The 21540-nt window shown below is 43.8% G+C and overlaps 2 protein-coding genes across 2 annotated transcripts in view; both read left to right on the top strand.

Annotated features, from left to right (window-relative positions):
* LOC309490088 (von Willebrand factor A domain-containing protein 5A-like) overlaps window positions 1–21540 on the top strand; it is a 65445-nt gene that overhangs the window by 38488 nt on the left and 5417 nt on the right. The window contains exons 16-17 of the mRNA XM_082159092.1: window positions 20478–20501; window positions 21079–21105. Of these exons, the coding sequence (XP_082015218.1) occupies window positions 20478–20501; window positions 21079–21105 (51 nt within the window). The remainder of the gene's footprint in view (window positions 1–20477; window positions 20502–21078; window positions 21106–21540) is intronic.
* LOC309490099 (von Willebrand factor A domain-containing protein 5A-like) lies at window positions 11145–20709 on the top strand. Its single transcript, XM_082159115.1, is given in 15 exon segments — window positions 11145–11494; window positions 11771–12033; window positions 12037–12277; window positions 12381–12547; window positions 12624–12738; window positions 12812–12987; window positions 13630–13718; window positions 13814–13958; window positions 18387–18466; window positions 18543–18657; window positions 18743–18901; window positions 18988–19091; window positions 19184–19401; window positions 20284–20307; window positions 20502–20709. Coding segments are annotated over 15 exon segments (1956 nt in total). The 5' UTR covers window positions 11145–11454; the 3' UTR covers window positions 20522–20709.

The raw sequence follows: 21540 nt of genomic DNA, 5'->3' as shown, positions 1-21540 counted from the left end.
CAACATGCGGGAACAGGCGGCCAGCAACGCGGGCCAGCACATGTCATAAGCACTTCATAGGAATACAGAGCGGCTCTGCCGGTCTATGTATAGCATGGAGAATGTGGCCAGCAGCGCGGGCCGGCACAGTACATAAGCACATCATAGGGAGAATATAGAGCGGCTTCACCTGGTCTATGTATAGAGAGTATAACCCCTAGCGCAGCTGAGTGGAGAATAGGCGGCCAGCAACACTGGCCAGCACCAGTGCACAAGTGCGTGATGGGGAAAATACAGAGTGGCTCCACCGGTCTGTATATAGAGAATCTCATTCCTTAGTGCAGCTCACCAGAAAAGCTAGTAGTACACGAAAGTAGTCTGCACATGAACGACTGGGCAGAACATACATATCACTTAAACTGATATCAGTTTAGCCTGCAAGGCGGGAACTTCCAGGTTATAAAATCTCATGAATGTAGAGGGGGAGGCCCAGCCTGCCACCATACAAATGTTGTGAATAGAAATCCCGCTGGACCAAGCCCACGATGAGGCTATGCCTCTAGTGGAATGGGCTCTGATGCCCAAAGGGCACTGCAGGTGTTTGGACGCATAAGCTGCTGCAATAGCGTCCACTATCCATCTGGACAGGCTCTGTTTCGAGGTGGCGAGACCCCTGGTGCACCCACCAAACGAAACAAAGAGCTGGAGCTGCTCAGATTGCCTAAAGGCGGCGGAGCGTGTGATGTAAACTCTCAGCGCCCTGACGGGGCATAAGAGGTTATCACTGTCCTCACTATCGGATGCTGGCAGTGCTGACAGGGAGATGATCTGCGCCCTAAAGGGAGTGCCAATCGCTTTGGGGACGTACCCGTGTCTCGGTTTGAGGATGACTTTGGAGTCATTTGGTCCGAATTCGAGACATGCAGGGCTAACAGACAGTGCATGTAGATCCCCCACGCGTTTTACTGACGACAGACCTGTCAGAAAACGGTTTTGAGCAAAAGGTATTTCAGATCCACAGATTCTAGCGGTTCAAAGGGAAACGCTTTCAGGGCCTCTAGGACCAGAGAAAGATCCCAAATAGGAACTGAGGGGGACCGCGGGGGGTTCACCATCCTGGCTCCTCTAAGGAAACGAATGATAAGCTCGCACCTTCCTATTGCGCGAACGCTGCAATAGCCGCCACATACACTTTGAGCGTGGAGGGGGACCCGCACTTGTTCAACAGCTCTTGTAGGAAGGAGAGCACCCATGAAACCCCACGTGTGTGTGGATCCAGGCTCTTAGTAGCACACCATTTGGAGAACACTGACCATTTAGACGCATAGAGCCTTCACGTGGAAGGAGCTCTAGACTGCGTGATCGTGTTTACGACCCCTTCTGGCAAATCAACGGGTATCTGTTAATTATCCAGGCATGCACGCTTGATAGAGAAGATCTTTCCTCACTGGGATCGGCCATGGGGCTGAGTGCGACAGCCTAACTAGCTCTGGGTACCAGATTTGGTTCTCCCATCACGGGGCTATGAGGAGCACTGAGTGGCGCGTTTCCCTGATCCTCTTGATTACCTGTGGTAACAGCGAGATCGGAGGGAAAGCATACAGCGGGCGGCTGGGCCAGGTTTGGGCCAGCACGTCCTCGCTCTTTGAGAAAAACGTCGGGCAGTGAGCGTTGTCTTTTGACCCAAAAAGGTTGACTTCCGCCCTGCCAAACAGGTGCCACAGGAGCTGGACTGTCTGGGGGTGCAGGAACCATTCTCCCGGGGGAATGTTGTCTCTGGACAGTCTGTCTGGACCGACATTCAGGTGGCCTGGCACGTGCACGGCTCCCAGATTCCTGGATTTGACACCACCCTGTCGGTTCACGTAGGACACCATGGACATGTTGTCTGAGCGGACTAGCACATGGTGGTCCCGTATATGTGGGAGGAAGCGCTTGAGCGCATTCTCGATCCCTATTATCTCCAAACAGTTTATGTGGAGGCATTTCTCCTGGTCTGACCACAGACCAAAGACCGGTTTGCCCTCGAAAAGAGCGCCCCAACCTAAGTTGGATGCTTCCGTCGAGATAACTTTTCGGTGCGAGACGGCTCCCATTGTCACTCCCCGCTGCAGTCGAATGCCGCCGGACGCCCAGGCTCGGTGAGGCACTCGAGCGTTCAACCAGCGTTGTAGTGGGCGCATACGCAGTAGACCCAGCTGAAGCACTGCTGCAGCTGATGCCATACAACCCAGCATCCTCTGAAATGTTTTTAGAGGTGCGGCGCTGCCCAACTGGAAAGACGCGGCCAGGCGTCGGATAGTGTCGACAGCCGGGCCGTCATTGCCACAGAGTCCAGTTCCAAACCCAGAAAAGAGGTTGACTGACTGGGCAGTAATGAGCTTTTGGTCCAGTTGACCGTGAGACCCAGGCTTTCCAGGTGGCTGAGAAGCACTGTTCTGTGAGAGATAAGTTCTTCCTCTGACTGTGCTAGAATCAGCCAATCGTCCAAATAGTTCAAAATCCGCATGCCCTGACCTCTCAGGGGAGCGAAAGCCATGTCCATGCACTTCGTGAATGTACAGGGTGCTAAAGACAGGCCGAAAGGCAGAACGGTGTACTGATATACCTGACCGTTGAAGGCGAATCTCAAGAATGGCCTGTGACAGGGTATTATCTGAATCTGAAAGTAAGCGTCTTTCAGATCGAGGGGAAATAAACCAGTCCCTCGGGCGAATCTGCGCGAGGATCTGTCTGGTTGTGAGCATTTTGAACGGTCTTTTCATAAGAGCTTTGTTCAAATATCTCAGATCTAAAATCGTTCTGAGAGCTCCGTCCTTCTTGGGCACGAGGAAGTAACCGCTGTAAAAGCCTGACTCACTCAGAGAAGGGTGTACCGGTTCTATGGCCCCTTTGCACAGAAGTTTCGCTATTCCTGCACAAAGTAGGTGTGCTACTTCCCCATTCACTCTCGTCTCGGTTCGTGTTCGAAAGCGCGGGGGACGGCGAGCGAACTGCAATGAATAGCCCTCTCTTACTGTGCTCAGCACCCATTCTGACGCACCTGGAATAGCTTCCCACACTTTCGCATGTACGGCTAGGGGTAGAATGGCCTCCGGGCTCCGATTGCCGCATTCTGCGGGCTCGAGAACCTGATTCGGAGGCGCGGGCGCAGTGTGTGCACTCTCGGTGCTTGAATACGGTGGCTCGCAGACAGCGATGGTTGGCTGTTTTACGCACGATGTCCCGGAGGAAGTTACAAGGTGTTTTTTTTCCCTATTCACCTGGGTTTTTCCCCGTCTTAGAATTTAGAGGACAAATGCTTAATTTGCATAAAAAAAAAAAATCTCAGACAACTTGCAATGGTGTTTTTCATAGTTATTATGTAATATGGAATACATCACATATCATATATACACTGGGAACATTTAAGAGTGATATTGATTGAATATGTATGTCGGCCTTAAAAAATGACACAAATAATGCTTAATTTCACCTTAAAAGTTGGTATTTTGCATATATATATATACATAAAAAAGGCAGTGAGCCTCCATTATATCTTTGCTCTGACCCTTGACTATCGATCTAGAAACTTAATTTCCTCATCTTGATTGCCTACTTACAAAAAAAAATTGGGGAAAATGGTCCAACGACTGAGCAAGATAGGCAATTTGGCGGCCATTTCGATATGCAAATTAGAAGGTCAAAAACTCACAATTTCGCTTGGGAACCATTTTTTTTGGATTCAGCACCCTTGAAATATGTAAAGTAGGCCGGTTCCCGACTTGTACCCATAAATGCTCCTCACTTTCACTTTTTGGGTACATCCCATCTAGACTGTCACAAGGCACTTCCTTTAAATCAATTCTATTAAAACACTTTTACTGTTTCTTGCTTTTTACTTGCCTGCATTTTTACTTCTAGCTTCTACTCTAACTTTCAAAAGTTTGACGTTGTGTGTTACTTTGAGAATGGTTAGGAGTTGTATGATAAATTGCTTGTGATGTTCCCCATTTGTACAGTAAGTTGCTTTGGGTTAAAGCATCTGATAAATTACTTAATGCAAATATTAATTTCAGACTTTTTTTAATTTCAGATTTCCTTTTTAATGGCTAGATGGACACACAGAATGAAACAAATTGAGCTCTGACATCCGGACGGTCGAGACGAGAACCTCTGATTTCCGGACAGCTGTGGCAGGAACCTGAGACATGACGGGAAGCCTGAAGACCAGGGCATCTCAGGCACCGGTGGAGAAGTTCTTGCATTTGAACCTCTGAGACAAGAACATGACAAGAACTTCTAGGACCATACAGCCATGACGGGAACCCCTGGTCCTGGACAGACAGGGTAGGGAGCTTGAAACAGAAACAGAAACAGAGAGACATAAACATCTGGGAACTTCTGGGACAGGGTGGACCAGACAGAAACCTCTGAGACTGGATGGTGATAACTAGGAGCTTGGATACCGTTGTGGCTGAGATGGTCTTGAGTAGGGTGACCATATTCCAGGACATGTCCGGCCGGGATTTCGAGATCGCCCAAAATATCCGGGATACGGCTTTTGCTTTCTCGTCGCCATTCTTTTTGTTTACATGCACACCTTTTGATTCAGTAGGACTGAAATAATTCCGATTGGTGAATCTAAATGTAGTGTTTACATGAACGCTAAACAAGTGATTGGTTGATGTGCGTTCTAGCATTGCTAAGAAAATTCCTGTGTTTTCGTCTCGATCGGGATCCGTGTGAAGCAGAATGCATGACCTGCAAAGCTGGCACGTACGTGTCAGTGTCAAATAATGTAAAAATGTAAACATAATGAATGGTGACTGTAGAAAGCAAAAGCCGAATCCCGGGCATTTTGGGCGATCTCGAAATCCTGGCCAGATATGTCCTGGTTAAACAGGACGTATGGTCACCCTAGTCTTGAGTGCTGACTTTGTGGCAAGAACAGGGATCTCTGGGGCAGCCATGACTGGGAGCACTGGGGCAGAGACAGACGGGTCTGGGCAGTCATATATATATATATATATATATATATATATATCAGTCATATCAGGAACGTTGTTAGTGGAAAGGGAGCGCTGTCATCGGAGAGGCACAGGTACAGGCACAGACTGCTGCCATTCAGAGGACTGTGGCAGGAACCTCAGAAATGAATGGCCATGATGGAAACCTCTTGGACTCAGGATGGGACAAACCAAAACAATCAAAAGAAGTATGTACAAATATACAATATGTACAAATCCCTCTGGAAGCAGTGCCGCCAGACGCAAATACTGCTCCCTCAAGCCACGGCGCTACACAAGGTTTGCTCTCCCCACAAGACACAAAGGCGAGAGGAGGGATGATGCGTCTCCCATTGCAGCCCGCAAGACGCCAACTGGAGTGGCCTTATGTGACGACCTAAAAAAAGAACAGAAAAAAGATAGATGCGACTTAGCAAATTCTTCTCATGAGAAAATGTATGATTTTTAGCCGATCTTAGGTTCACTACCTTAAACCAGTTGTGCGACAGGATCAGCCCCAGACTAAGTCGCCGTCTTGGCTTCTCCTTTAGCAGAGCCCCGAGGAGGCGACAGCATTCTGTGCAGGAAGACGTCTGATTATTACCTTAAACTTTACATCTGCTCTATTGGATCATGTTAAGATGTTTTGTATGACTGTGAATTATTAATTCTAGATCTCACCTGTTGACAGGTTGGGTCTGGACCAGTGCTTCTTTTTCAGCATCATCAGGTCATAGTGGCCAAGCCACTAGGGAAATGTCCACACAACATCACGAACATCAGAATCCCTAGTGACCATGCCGTCGCCTGCCTGCCGTAGTACTTCCCCCTGAGATGGTACTCGGGAGGACAGTACGCTGCTGTGCCTGAGGAAAGAGGTTATGTCTGATGTGTACTTTTGCATTATCTCATAACTCATCACTGGAGTTAAAGTGCCAAACTGCAGCTTTGAGTGACAATACATACCACAGTATGACCTGTACGCCGAACTCCTCAGAATGTCCCCACACCCGAAGTCAATCAGCTTGACTTCAGATGTCTCGCTGTTGATCAAGAGATGGAAATGGGTGAGAGATCACAAGAGTACACAACTGCACTGTCTCTTCCAAATACTTATGTATAGCATTCACAGTGTAGTAAAGCGAACACCATTGCATATTAAGCTTGGCCATGCCATTTATGCAAGAGATCGCAGCAAGAGCCTTCTCACAACTTTCAACAGGATTGGTTCATGTTCAAGCTACCAGACAATCAGATCTGCCCGCAGTCTTCTCGCTAGCTATGCTGTGAAATGCTCAGAAGATGGAGAGACACCCATACCAAGTACTTTTACAAGGGAGGATTATACTATGGCAGGCATGGACAACTCCGATTATGCTGATAAATCATCACTTTCTGGTACCAAGGGTTCACACTATGCAGCATTAGTACTGTTTCAAGATGCCACAGTGAACAGACCCCTTCATAAGCCTCCAGTGTCAAGCACAGGATTAAGCCATGCTGATCCAATCCTGCGGACAAAGTTGCCATGCCAAGAGGTACCTCACCATGCCAAGCTGGTAGTTCGACCTGTCCTGCCACTAGACATGCTGCTGCATCCTGAAAACAAGCAAGCAACATTACTTGATGTTGCAACTGCCAAAAGTGTATCTGGAAAGCATGAATTCTTGATCAGTCTGATCCGCTGCGGTGCATCAGCAAGAGACCCTCTGATATGGGCCGCTGTGCACACACTGGTCTCATCTGCTGTGGTGCCGATGATGCGTGTTGGCTTCCTCCCTGTCATACCAAGACCCATTACTGAGCGTGCCACCGTCAGACATTGTCTCACCAACTTCCAGAGTGTTCGCAGACAACTAAATCATGCGTCAATGGCGATTTGGTGTGATGAAAGTGTGTTTGCCCTGGCTGTAGATATTTACCTGCATGAGACAGAACAGTTCAAGGATCTGTTCCTCTGCATGGGCCCTTTCCATTGGACCCGTGTTCTACTCAGATGCCAGGGAAAACTGCTTCGAGGTTCTGGCCTGGATGATGCATTGGTGGAGTGTGAAGTGTTTGGACCTGGTGTGATAGAGTCTGTGTTAAATGGGAGTCATTATGTCCGGGCTCTCACTGGGATGCTGATTGTGGAGGATGTGATCAGGTCGCTCCAGTGGGAGATGTTCTGGCAACACAAGGACAAAGCAGAATATCCAGTGCTAGCACAGGTAGAGGCACTGCACACTACACTGGCTGCAAATCAACGTTGCCCAGAGCAGTTTGAAGCCTTGATTGAACAAGTGCAGAAGTTGAATCAGGACTTTCTGGAGTTTGAGAAGGAGTGTGAAGCAAAGTCAGAGCTCTGCCAATTCTTTGGAGTTTGGCTGGAATTGGTGGCCATCATCAAAAATGCTGTAGTCTCCGAAAGAGAAGGAAACTGGAACCTACACGTGGCTACTATAGAGGATTCTATGCCAATCTTTGCAGAATGTGACTGCATAAACTACCTTCGTCATGGGTCATGGTATCTTGAACAAATCAAGGTGCTAGAGTTCACACATCCTGAGCTCTACCGGCGCTTCTCTATAGGCCAGTGGGTTGTGCAGGATCGCCCTGGCTGGTTCTGTGCTGTGGGAGGTGACATGAAGGTCGAGCAGACCACTCAGCGAGTGTCAAAGGGTCCTGGAGGTCACTATGTAGTAGGAGCCACACACAATGCAAATGCTGTAGCAGAGTTTGAGCTCTTATTCCATGAGATTGGGATGGAACAATTCTCACCAACAACCACACTTTGAAACAGACGGAATGCCATCTCCAGCATGCACTGAGCACCACTCGCCGCCTTACATTCAACCAAAATGTTTCAAAGCTGCTGGACTTTGTGCTAGAGCGGCAGAATCCATACTCAGTGACAGTCAATGTGCCTGTTCCACTGCACAATCTGCTCACCAAGCAGGCTGTTGACCGAGGTGTCGCTCCTCGCTTGCTCAACCGTCTCCAAAATGGGAAGCATGTCTACTGCTCGTACAGGCTCATGTCAACAAGTCAAAACTTGTCAGTGAGATTGAGCCTCGACTTGATCTCAACCAATGGAGTCCTGAGTCTACTTATGCCACTCATGTTGTGGTAGACTTCATGTCGAAGATGCGACAGATGCCTCTAGCACAATTCCCTACTTTAGGTGCTGTCATCAATGCCATCATCAGCTCAACATCATCCCTCTGCCAAGAGCCGGAGTTCATCCATCTTGTAGTAGATTCCTACATCGAGATGTCCCTGAAAGAAGGGGAGCGCATGCGGCGTACAGACTCAACAGGCATCGACATCATTGGCATGAACAGACACACACCCATCCCTCAGCAACTTGACAAGTTCTGGGCTTCTGAGGAGAACAAGCGGAATCTCCAACTGTTAGCTCGGGATATGATATGCAATCGAGCCAGTGCCAACGCAACTGTCATTGTCAGCTCTATTGTCATTGATGATGAGGTGCTACCAGCAAAGGCAGCTGGTGGCGAAGAGATCCCAGACCTCTTGAACTGGATTGAGGAGGCTGATGCCAGGTTGCTGGTGCATGTTGAGTGGGCTGTTCGTGTGAAGCAGTGCAAGAGAGTTGTCATAGTCTCCAATGACACAGACACCTTTGCATTGCTTCTCCACTACAGCCCATACTTCCAAGAACTCGGGATGAAGGAGATCTGGCAGCAGTATGGCACTGGTGAGAGGCGACGAATGCTTCCACTCCATTAAGCAGTTTCTCGTCTTGGAGCGTCACTGACAAAGACAGTGATTAAAGCACATATCCTGACTGGAGATGACTGTATGAGCAAGGTGGGGACTAAACATGCTGCTATGGCTTCTGACCCAGTCCAATACTTAGCCAACTTTGGAGAGGCAGACACCTTGACAGAGCAAGATGCAGCGTTGGCTGAGAAGTACTTGGTGTGTGTCTGGGCTGGGGCCAGGTCAACTACAACAGCTAAGACATTTGATGACTTCAGGGTAGAAATCTACACCAGTGGAAGTGCTGGAATTGACGCTCTCCCTCCCACAAGTAGTGGGATCAGAGGCCACATCCAACGAGGGGCTTTTCTGGTTCATACGGCATGCCACTTGCTTGCAACAGCCAAGGACTAGGCAAGGACAAAGCAAGACTAGAGCCAACGGAACATGGATGGATGGAGCACTTTGGCACACTCCTGCCATCAAAATGTCTAAAGCCTTTACCACCAAGTCTGCTCACAGTATGTAAGTGTGCAGGCAAGTGTGACAATCGCCGATGTGGCTGTCGTGCTGCTGGAGTTTCATGCACCGTATTCTGCCATGGAAAAATGGAAAAATGATCCTGTAAAAAACCCATCCCACTAACATGCATGCACACATACAGTACACTTTGAGTGAAATCAGACTATATGGTGCACTTTTAGTTAATTTGTTATGATGTAATTTGTATCACTTTTATTGCTACATAGTTTTATTTGCACCCAATTGTTTTATTTTATATCATTGTACTAACACCCAATTCAAATAAAAGTTCAAAGGGATGTTTATAATTGTTACCTTTCTTCTCTTCATGTCTTGTTATAATAAAAAAAATCATTGTGGAAAAAAATACAATAAAAAGTGACTATAAAAAAAGAAATCTTAATCGAGTTATTGAAAAATTATGTTGACATTGACATTTCAATGACAAGATGATCCTTAATGTTAAAAACAATATTAGCAATGAATGTTAAATGTCACATTTAGTAGAATTAGACTTATTGCATCTGTTTTTTATTCCTAATAATGGCCAAGTTATGGCCAAGGTCTTAAGAATAGGAAAATTACCTTGACCATGACCTTTTAAGGTAAAAAGTCAGCCTATGGCCATAACAATATCAGAAATTAATTCCACATACCATAATAAGTCTAAATAGAGGTATTACATGTTTATACATTCAGAAACAAAGAAGTTGGATTATCATCATCATCCGATGGCGGCCATATTTGATTTGACCATTACGTAATTCGTGGCACTATGGCGGACGAGCACAGTGGTTTTTCATGTCTAGGGACCCACTTACTCAGTTCAAGTGAGAAATTCCCCCAACACTAAATTGCGAACGGGTCTACAGGCCAGGTACTGGATTAAATATATTACATGAATTGTTGTATGGGACATTCATTTTTGTTAGTTGTTTTTGTCTGGTTAAACTAATAGGCTAATTCAATAAATATGTTTGCAGTGATATTCCTACATGTGGTTATTGCAAAATCTCTGGTGGTCAACAGTAGATGACGTCTAATTAACGTGTAATATGTTCAGATTTGATGGCAGTTTCTTGGAAGAGGGCAGAAACCTCCACTTCGCGTGCGGAAGACAATTAGGAAAAGTTTACATTTACATTTACATTTAGTCATTTAGCAGACGCCTTTGTCCAAAGCGACTTACAAATTAGGACAAAATTCAGCGAGTCATCATAAAGAGGCAAAAGCAACAACAACGCAAGAAGTGCTCAAAATACGAAGTTCAGGTATTATTCAGAGTAGCATAAGCCTGATAAGTGATGTTTCAAAGGGAAAGAAAAAAAAAAAAATTTTTTTTTTTTTTTTTTTTTTTTTTTCTCTATAAGGTTAAGTGCTCACGGAAGAGATTGGTTTTCAGCTGTCTTTTGAATGTTGTCAGGGATTCTGCATTCCGGATGAGGGTGGGGAGAGCGTTCCACCAGCATGGAACTGTGAATGAGAATGTTCTGGAAAGTGATTTTGTGGCTTTCTGTGATGGAACCACGAGACGTCGCTCGTTGACCGATCGTAGGTGTCTGGTAGGGATGTAGACTCGTAGGAGTGAGTGAAAGTAGGGTTGGGTTGGGCAAGCGTCAGTGCCTTGAACTTGATGCGAGCAGCTAGAGGTAGCCAGTGCAGAGAGATGAACAGAGGAGTGACGTTGAAGACAAGACGAGCTGCAGCATTCTGGATCATCTGTAGGGGTTTGGTTGCACATGCTGGAAGTCCAGCCAGAAGAGCATTGCAGTAGTCAAGCCTAGAGATGACCAGGGCCTGGACGATAAGTTGTGTTGCATGCTCAGTTAGGAAAGGCCTGAAAAGTTATTAAAGATACAATTAAAAGTTTCTTAAGTATCTGGAATGATCACCCCTGATGTAAGAATCAGCCATTTATTTATAAACTGCTGTTAAAAAAATTCGCTAGGCATAAAAATCTCAGCGTAACGTCGCTTCTGCAGTTAATTAATATTCATGAGCCAAACCTGCGCCTCAGTTTAAATAGCAGGATCTTTGATCTCAGCGCAGAGTTTAACGGTCTTCTGACTCTGACTGAAACTGCGGAGCGTTTCAACGACGTCCAGAAATCATCTTGCGCTAGAAACACTTATTTACTCATTAATTGTGTCTTCTGTCAATATTTAAGGCATATTTAAAAGGTGTATTTCGGTATTTGATTTTCACTTTCGCTCACTTTTAAAGTAGGTCATCTAGTCAGTTCCTCTAACGCTGTGTGAGAATGATGAACTGCGGTCTTGTGAATGAGAAAAATGAGCCGGGTATGAATTCACCTGTTTACTTTTACTGTTTCCGAATGTATTTATGTTTTAATATGTGGGAGAGCTGGAGTATTTTTCAAACAGGGAAGTTTTTTGTGAAGTCTTTATCTCAGTATTATTTTATAGTGAAGGTAGTTCACAAATGCCATGTTCTTCTTATATTCAGATTTTTTTTTATTATATATCCATTCTATATCTTGTTTTTATGCTAATACAGAGAGTCTAGACGTTTTGTGATGTGATGTTGTTCTTGTTCTGTTGGTTTGTGTGACTCAGTGCCTCTGAAGAGCATCTCAGTGGAGGTTCGTGTTCAGGATCATGTCTCCACAGTCTCCTCCACTCTGCTGTATGTGAATGAGGAAGAGCGCCCCCTGGAGGCCTTGTTCGTGTTCCCTCTGCCCGCTGATGCTGCTGTCTGCCACTTCAGTGCCAAGATCGGAGAGCAGGAGATTGTGGCAGAGGTGCAAGACAGAGAAACCGTGAGTCCAAATACAAACCAACAGGATGCCGATTTGCTTATATTTTTACTGTGCACTATGTAATATAAATGTGTCTTGCAGGCGAGGGATCAGTATGATGACGCTGTGAGTTCGGGTCACCAGGCGTTTCTGCTGGAAGAGAGCGCAGAGAGTCCTGATGTGTTCAGACTGAGTGTCGGGTGTCTGTCGCCGGGTCAGAACGCTGCCGTCACCATCATCTACGTCACCGAGCTCGATGTGCAGGCCGACCACTCGCTGCGCTTCTGTCTGCCGGCTGTACTCAACCCCCGATACACACCAGCAGGTACAGCAGCTGCTACACACACTTTAGTAGCAGAGAGAAGCTGATTCTAACACACTCTGTGTGTGTGTGTGTGTGTGTGTGTGTGTGTGTGTGTGTGTGTCAGGTTCAGTAGCTGGTATAGTCTCAGAGATTTCATCAGTATGTGGAGCTGCTCCCTACACGCTGACTCTCAGTGTCCATGTGAGCTCTCCAAAGCCCATCTCCAAACTAGAGTCCAACTGCACTCTGGATCCTCTAGTGTTCCTCCGCTCGGATCACACTCAGGCTACGGTACTGTGTGTGTCTTCATGTGTTTATCTGGATGTGTGAGCACAGCAGTGTTATGCATGTGTTTTTATGTGTGTAGGTGAATCTGAGTCCTGGTCACATGTTTGATAAGGACGTTGAGCTGTTTCTGTACTATCAGGATACCCATCAGCCCTCTGCTATAGTGGAGGCAGGAGTGGCCACTGCCCCATCAGGTCGGACCTGCAGATCACTGGCATTATGGGATTGAGTGATCAAGGTTTCACTGACTCTCTCTCTCTATTTCAGGCTCTCTGATGAGGGACCCAGTGGTCATGATAAGTTTGTACCCAGAATTCCCAGAGGAAGTGATGTCATCACTGGCGATACAAGGAGAGTTTATTTTCGTGATGGACAGATCAGGCAGTATGGGTGAAGTGATGCATTATGGGAGAAGAGCACAGATGCGCATAGAAAGCGCAAAGGCAAGATTTAAGATTCAAAGCATCGTGCTTTTTAAGTGGAGATTTTTACACATTCATACATTTTGTGCATATTGATAACATTGCAACACTTTTTTGCATTGCAGCCGCTTTCTCTCCTCGTTGAACTGAAAGAATGACACGCTTTCTCTCTTTAGGTGGTCAGCAAATCCTCGTTTAGATGAACGATCATTAGATGTTCCCGTACATTCAGTTCATTCATGAACAGATTGTCTCTTGTTCAGACTCAAATCACTGACTCTCGTTCAGTAAAGGGGTTTATTCGGTCATTAGGTCGAATGATCCTTCACAACCCACTCGAATGCTATTGGCTATAGTCACACGGTTCAAAATATAGTTCTCTATTTTCAAGAAAGAGTATACAAGAAATAACAGTCAGTGTATGAAAGTGAACAAGAACGATTTGTTCAAAAAACACTGATTTGTTAAATTTTCAGACTTTTTTTGGACTAATTTTTATAACATTTGAAAACATCAAAAACAACAAAAAATGGAAAAACCAAAATTCATGTTTTTCCAAAAACTGCTTATTGTGATTTACGCTCATTCTGATGGAGCGCATCACAAATAGAGTCAGTTTTGATGTCATGTTGAGTTTAAATACCTGTCCATGTCTCTCTATAGGACACTCTGCTGTTACTGTTGAAGAGTCTGCCCATGGGATGCTACTTCAATATCTATGGATTTGGATCTCGTTTTGAGTTCTTCTTCCCGTTAGTAACTAGATCTTCATTCATATTCAGATATTCAGTTTTGAAATCTGTCAGAGGAGATTAGATGTTAAATGTGTTTGTATGTTTCACTGCAGTGAGAGTGTCGAGTACAATCAGGACACAATGGATGAGGCTCTGAAGAGAGTGAAGGAAATGCGAGCAGACATGGGCGGCACAGAGATTTTACAGCCTCTAAAACACATCTACAGTCAGCCCTGTAAGCCTGACCACCCCAGACAGGTATGACAACACCTCAACATGCATCTGAACGACACACTGACATTCATGTGAAAGTGTCAATTAGGCTAAAAGAGTTAGTTCACCAAAAAATATAAATCCTGCCATTATTTTCTCACCCTCATGTCGTTCCAAACCCATAAGACTTTTGTTCATCTTTAAAACACAACTGAAGATATTTTTTATGAAGTCTGAGAGGTTTCTGTTCCTCCATTTAAAGTCCATTCACCCAATACTTTGATGCTTCAAAAAGTTCATAAAACGCAAGTGAACGTAATCCATATGAATCAAGCAGTTTAATCTAAGTCTTCAAAAGATGAACTTATAAACACTGATAAACACACATACATACACTCTAAAAGTGAACGTGCAGTTGTTGCTTTAAGGAGGTATTTCTACCTGATTCTACCTACAAATTAAAATTTTGTTGTTGTAACCAGGGATGTAGTGGAGGCTAAACGCACGTAAACGCCGTTTGCGCACCTCCCACAATTCGGAAATAGCGTTTACCCACCTCCAAAGTGCGTTTATCCACCTCAAAATTTCACGTTATTTGAGTGGACTTTGCTTTTCCAGTGCGTGATCGCCGATCGGTGCGTGATCGCCGATCGGTACATGATTCGAGCATTTGGGCCGTTAATGACAGAGCAGAACGCGCAGCGCAAACACAGAGCGAAACATTGAGCAGAGAGCGCCGCACGCAAAGAGAATGTTTATGTAACTGAGGCAGCTGTAATGATTTTAGTTTTGCAAAATCGTCTGTTAATGTCGGCAGCCATTACACTTGTGGAAAATACAGTGCAACTTATATTATATTGTCTGTCTTCTGTTAATTACAGAAACTGAGTTTTCTTTAAATTAAAATGTGGCACCAGATTCATCATCCTTCTGTCGTTAATCTGCACCTGCTACATTAGCAATTGGAAAAAACTGCAATCGACAACTATTTTGATAATTGATGAGTCATTTTTTTTAAGACAAAAGTAAAAAATTCTTTGATTCCAGCTTGTTAAATGTGAATATGTTCTAGTGTCTTCTCTCGTCTGTGACAGTAAACTGAATATCTTTGAGTTGTGGACAAAACGAGACATTTTAGGACGTCATCCTGAGCTTTTGGGAAACACTGATCCACATTTTTCGGACACATTATAGACCAAACAACTAATCGATGCATCCAGAAAATATTCAACAGATTAATCGACTATAAAAATTATCCTAAATCCCTAATCATTATGTACAAGTGCACTGCATTGGAAGCCCTGGATACAAGCATCCCTCTCTATCTCTCTGAAATATTTTTGTTCTCTCTGTTTTGTCTTTTAGTAAACTTTATAGATTTCACCTATTCCCTCTTGAGTCTCTTTAACAAGAACTTAGATTAATGTATGAACTGAATAGTGATTGTGTGACCTATGATGAGGGAACAACCAGTGATACCCTTGGTAGTACCATCAAATGATAGCCTATAGCGATGTCATCAGGATACACATACACCGGTAGACAGTGGCCCACCTTACCGGGTGACCACGTTGTGGTCCACCAGAATTTATAGTTTACCCACTTCTTTTTTTACCACTACACCACTGGTTGTAACCTACTTTAATCAGTTTGATGTAACATAAAACAAGGGAATGCTGTTTTGACTTAATTGAGTTACACTGACCCACCAACATACAATTTCCAATAAAGCTCAGGATGGACACAGTCGGCACATGCTCACCTGCTCCTTGGCGAATTTTGCCTCAATGAAAAATTGTGATTTGGGATTATTAAACACATTAACTTGCATCAAAGTGAAAACCACAATTGGCCGTGCTACTCTTCGCCACAATGGTAACCATAACATTCAATAACAGAAACTCCTCTAAATATCATCTTTCCCTTTACTGAAAAACATACAATAACACTTAATCCCTAACTGATGGCAAAGGCTCTACGGTCTACTTAGGCTCACGATGATAAAGGCAGCCTTGGCCAGTGGATCTGTAGTTGATGTTCAATGATGTTCATGCATGACGCGCCAGAACAAACCTCATTGGTTCTCGTGTATTAAACCCACACCTTTGAATCTCTGTGTTTACCAAGTTTAGATGTGAATAAAAGCCTAAATTTCATCAGCCAGTGAATCAGTCACGTTTTACAATAATTCACTCTGCAGACTTCTGGATCTTCATGCCCCCATCAAGACCAAAACAGTATCCTTTGTACGCTCAGCCCCATGGTACACCTTGGAGTTGCGGAAAATGAAGGCACGTGGCCGTATCCTTGAGCGTCGTTTCAAAACATCGGCACTAACTGTACATAGACTAGCCTATAGAGATCACCAACAAGCCTACTCCAAGTCACTTCAAGATGCACGGTCACAGTTCTTTTCGGACATTATCAACAACAATCCTGGAAACTCTAAGCAGCTCTTCTCTACAATAAACCATCTTCTTAAACCCCAGACTAAAACTCTCACAGAAAACACAGAGGAACGCTGCAATAACTTCATCACTTTCTTTAGAACAAAAATTGACTCCATCCGATCGCATCTCCCTGGTTCCTCTGCACTACCTGCCCTTTCTGTCAGTTCACAGTCAGGTTTCTGCCACTCTCTTCATTGCTTCTCTGAAGTTTCACAACTTGAAATTGAGGGAATCATTAAAAAAATGAAATCATCTTCCTGTGCCCTGGACCCCTTTCCCACTACCCTGATAAAATCAAATCTTTCTGCCATAAGTCCCCTCATCACAAAAACAATTAATCACTCGCTCCAGTCTGGCCATGTTCCTTCCCCCCTCAAAATTGCAGCTATCACACCACTTCTTAAAAAACCCAGTTTGGACCCGGAAAATCTTGCCAACTTCAGGCCCATATCCAAACTTCCATTCCTTTCCAAAGTATTGGAAAAAGCAGTTGCTGCTCAGCTCCAGGACCATCTTCAACGCCATAACATGTACGATAAGTTTCAGTCAGGCTTTCGGTCTGCCCACAGTACAGAAACAGCTCTGGTCAGAGTTACGAATGACCTTCTGATGGCAGCCGATGCTGGCTCCCCCTCAATTCTTATCCTTCTTGACCTCACAGCAGCGTTTGATACGGTCGATCACAACATCCTTCTCGACCGCCTCCACAGTGATATAGGACTATCAAATTCTGCCTTGGACTGGTTCATATCATACCTTTCTGGAAGGACCGAGTACGTCAGTTTGGGTGGAGCTAAATCTCACCCACATGCTGTCACATGTGGTGTTCCTCAAGGGTCGGTACTTGGTCCAACTCTCTTTATTCTTTACATGCTCCCTCTTGGCCGCATCATCAGCCAGCATGGTATCTCCTTCCATTGCTACGCTGACGATACACAACTCTATCTCAAAATAAACCAAACCCCGCCCCTCTCGGCTGCTCTGCCTTCATCTTCTTCAACACCACTCCTACTGACTTCCTGCTTGGAGGAGGTAAAGGCCTGGATGAGTCAGAACTTCCTACAGTTAAATTATTCCAAAACTGAGGCAATTCTTGTCGGCACTCCTCAGCAGGTTCAGTCGTCCCTGATAACCTCTATCACTTTTTCTGGAAAAGACATCCCTCTCTCATCTACAGTAACCAACCTCGGTGTAAAACTTGATTCTCACCTCACATTTGACAACCATATCAAACTTCTGTGCAAATCATCCTTTTTCCATCTTAGGAATATTGCCAAACTCCGTCCCACACTCACTCTTTCTGACGCCACTAAACTTGTCCATGCCTTTGTCTCCTCCAGGCTGGACTATTGTAACGCACTTCTGTATGGGATCTCTAGCAAGAGTCTGCAGAAACTCCAACACATACAGAACAGTGCTGCTAGGATCCTAATGAGAGTGCGTAAATATGAACACATTACCCCCATTCTTCAAGCACTTCACTGGCTCCCCATTTCCGCCAGGATCCAATACAAAATCACTCTCCTCACCCACCAATGCATTCATGGAAATGCTCCCCCTTACCTCAAGGAACTTCTCACCAAGCAAGCATCAACCAGAAACCTCCGCTCACAAAATGGCAATCGTCTCCGTCCTCCGAGAACCAAGCTCCGGACCATGGGAGATCGTGCTTTCTCCTCTGTTGCCCCGCGACTGTGGAACTCATTGCCAGACCACCTGAGGGTTCCACAGCCAGTTGATCATTTTAAAAAAGACTTAAAAACCTTTTTATTTAAAATTAGCTACAATTAATGTGAAACTGAACTGTTTTTATATTTCATGTTTTTCTATTCTTGTCTTTTCTATTTTTTTATTTTTTATTTTTTTCTGAAATATGTAGCACTTTGGGATTTGTTCGCAAATGAAAAGTGCATTATAAATACAATTTATTATTATTATTATTATTATAAATTGAATCTGTTTATAATATACAGCAATCGTGTCTCTTCAGAAGTAGCCCTTTAAGATGTTTTTCTCTCTTCAGCTGTTTATCTTCACTGATGGAGAGGTGGGAAACACTAAAGAGGTGCTGGACCTGGTGAAACGTCATGTTCACTCTCACAGGTAAAGGTCTGCTGGGTTTGATCTTCCCATCATTCATCTCTTCATCACTTACAGTAACAGAGTTTATTGTCTTCAGGTGTTTCTCATTCGGGATTGGTGAGGGTGCAAGTACTGCCCTCATCACAGGAATGGCCAGGGAAGGATCTGGTCACGCTCAGTTCATCACAGGCACCGACCGCATGCAGCCCAAAGTAAAGCTCTCCACTGGATTTCACAGGCACAGATGTTTCCTAGTCAAATGTCTCAATGGTTTCTCTTTCTCTTAAACTATATCAGGTGATGCAGTCCCTCAGGTTTGCGCTGCAGCCTCCTGTGTTTAATATCTCTGTGGATTGGAGCCTTCCAGATGGCATTACTGTTGACACACTGTCTCAACCCATCAAAGTGCTCTTCCAGGGTCAAAGGGCACTCATTTACGCCCAACTTAAAGGAGAGGTGAGATGATTTAGCATGTTAATGAGAATAAGAGACCAGTGTCTCTCATTTGTTTAGATGATAAAAAATCTGCCCCTCTTTTATAGAGTTCAGGAGGTTTTGAGGGAAAAGTGACGGTCAAATACAGGCTTAAAGATCAACCAGTAACAAACCAGCTCCACTTCTGCCTCAAACCAACTGAGGAAACTGGGTAACACACACAAACACGCAGAAACACATTGAATTGGATGATATCAACTCTTTGCTTTTCAAATCCAACAAATTTCCTCCATGTTTTTGCAGGTTGGCTGTCCACCGGCTGGCGGCTCGGACCCGGATCCGTTTTCTGGAGCAGGAGGAAAGGGCTAGTAGTGCAAGGCTGAAGAGCGTCAGGAGCAGGATAGTGGAGCTCAGTGTTCAGGCAGGAGTGAGCAGTGTTCATACAGCCTTCATTGCCGTTAATAAAGACAGCAGACAGACTGTGAAAGGACCCCTGCTGCAGAGAAGAGTGCAGACACACGGTTAGTGCGACGATTGTGAACTTGTGAGGATGTCTGTGTCTGTTCATATTATCATTACAAAAATGATGTTCTTGTTACATATTTTACATTTGGTTTGTTCAAGTAATCAAAATCAAATGCTGTTTCAGGGTCACAGCAATGAAATATATGGCCAATACTGTATGTCAAGTTAAACTAGTGTTTGTAAACTAAGTTTTCAGACAGATGTTTAGTGCTCTGATTGTATGTGTAAAAGTGACTTGACTATTTACTATAGTACATTTGATGTGTTAATCTCATTTGGATGTAAAAACAAATGTTTTTATACATACAGAAAGTCCCAGGATGCCAGTGGCTTTTGCATGGCAAGCAGCAATCATATTTCTTTCAGAAAATGTTCAAATCCAGTTAAACTTATAATTTCAAAATAGTTCATTGTCAAGTAACAGTTTACATTTTGTATGTACAACTCATGATGATGTCAAATGAATTTGTTTTTAGGGATGGATTATGGAGGCGTGTAGGCAAAGTTGAGTTAATATTAGGCAATTATATCACAACCTTTATTATATACACCTCAGAAAAATACAGAGGTCTGAACATTGGGGATGGCCCTGTCCATATGACCTCATCAGGTTGCATGTGAAGGAAGTCTAGTTACCATATTGGAAACAAAAACATTAGTTTGGCTTTTTTAATGGAAAAATGTCTCAACTTTTGACAGTATAAATGAGAAGAAAATAGTCAAAGAACAAATATCGAAAATGGCAGCTTTTTAAATGACAAGCTCCACTCACATTTTTCAAGTTAAAATTATGATTTCAACATACTGTAGTTCTTTGTCACTTAACAGACATGTGGTGTGTGCAACTCATTTTAATGTGAAATTAATTTGTGTTTTAGGAATGGCTTTTGGAGGCTTTACTGGTAAGAATATTAATATATAGACTCTTCTTTTCAGTTTCATATCTGTGTGTGTTTCCCTGACAAGGATTCAATATGTTTTACTTGATGATTTCAGAATAGTTCATTGTCAGGTAACAGTTTACATTTAATATCTACAACTCATGATGATGTGAAATTAATTTGTGTTTTAGGCATGGCTTTTGGAGCCTCGAAAGGTAAGATAATTAATATATAGACTCTTCTTTTCAGTCTCATATCAGTGCTGTTTTAAAGCTCTGATTTTGTCTGTATGGTTGTGTGTGTTTTGTGTTTCCCTGACAGCAAGGATTTCATATGCTTTTCTTGTCCCTTCACAGCCCTTTTGTCACTACTCATTTGAGTAGTTGAGTTGACCTCATTAAGATTTAAAATGTTCAGTTTTAGGGAGGATGTGGTCATTGGTTCTTTTCAGTCTGTGGGTGTTTCTTGAGCTTACAAGAATGGGTTTGTGGTATTTGCTAAGACAAACTTCCCAACATAACATCAATTTAGAACAATTCAGTAACGTTCACTGGAAATGACAGAGTGCTAAAAATGGCTCTTGTACCTGTTTTATGGGTTAATTGACAAACAAAACAATACAAAGGGTTATTGCAAGATTGTTTTAGGGCAGAAATGTCCATATCAATCCATCCCTATTCCAAAAGCTTTTCTTGTTTGTTAGTTCTTTTGGATGTGTCTGTTCTTCTGTTCTTAGATGTTTCTCCAGATCTGAATCTGTTCTGACCTTTGATTTCTCTGCCTGTACTGTAGGTCGGCTGGGCAATGTGAAAAAAATGGGTAAATGCACCTCAATATAATAGTTTTGTGAAGCATTAATTGTTTAAATGCAATGATTGTTGTTTTCATGGCATATTATTAGATAATGTGTACATTTATTATTGATTTACAAGCCTCACTAAACCACAACAACATCTTAAAACTGGAGCAAGACACTGAAAAACCACTGAACCATGAAGTGTTTTCAGACACTGAAAAATCATGAGATGTTGAGTTAAGATATAAAATGAACAGTTTCTTTGTTTTAGGGAGGATGTGGTCAGTGGTTCTTTTTAATCTGTACCTGCAAGAATGTGTTTGTGGTATTTTCTGAGACAATTGTCACAACATAACGCAAGATTGTTTTGGTCCTTATCAATCCATCCTGAAGCTTTGTTCCAAAGCTTTTCTTGTTTGTTAGTTCTTTTGGATGTGTCTGTTCTTGGCTGTTTCTCC

The sequence above is a fragment of the Leuciscus leuciscus genome (genome assembly GCF_965113295.1).
Source record: "Leuciscus leuciscus genome assembly, chromosome: 25".
Lineage (NCBI taxonomy): Eukaryota > Metazoa > Chordata > Actinopteri > Cypriniformes > Leuciscidae > Leuciscus > Leuciscus leuciscus.
This window is presented reverse-complemented; position numbering and strand designations above follow the sequence as displayed.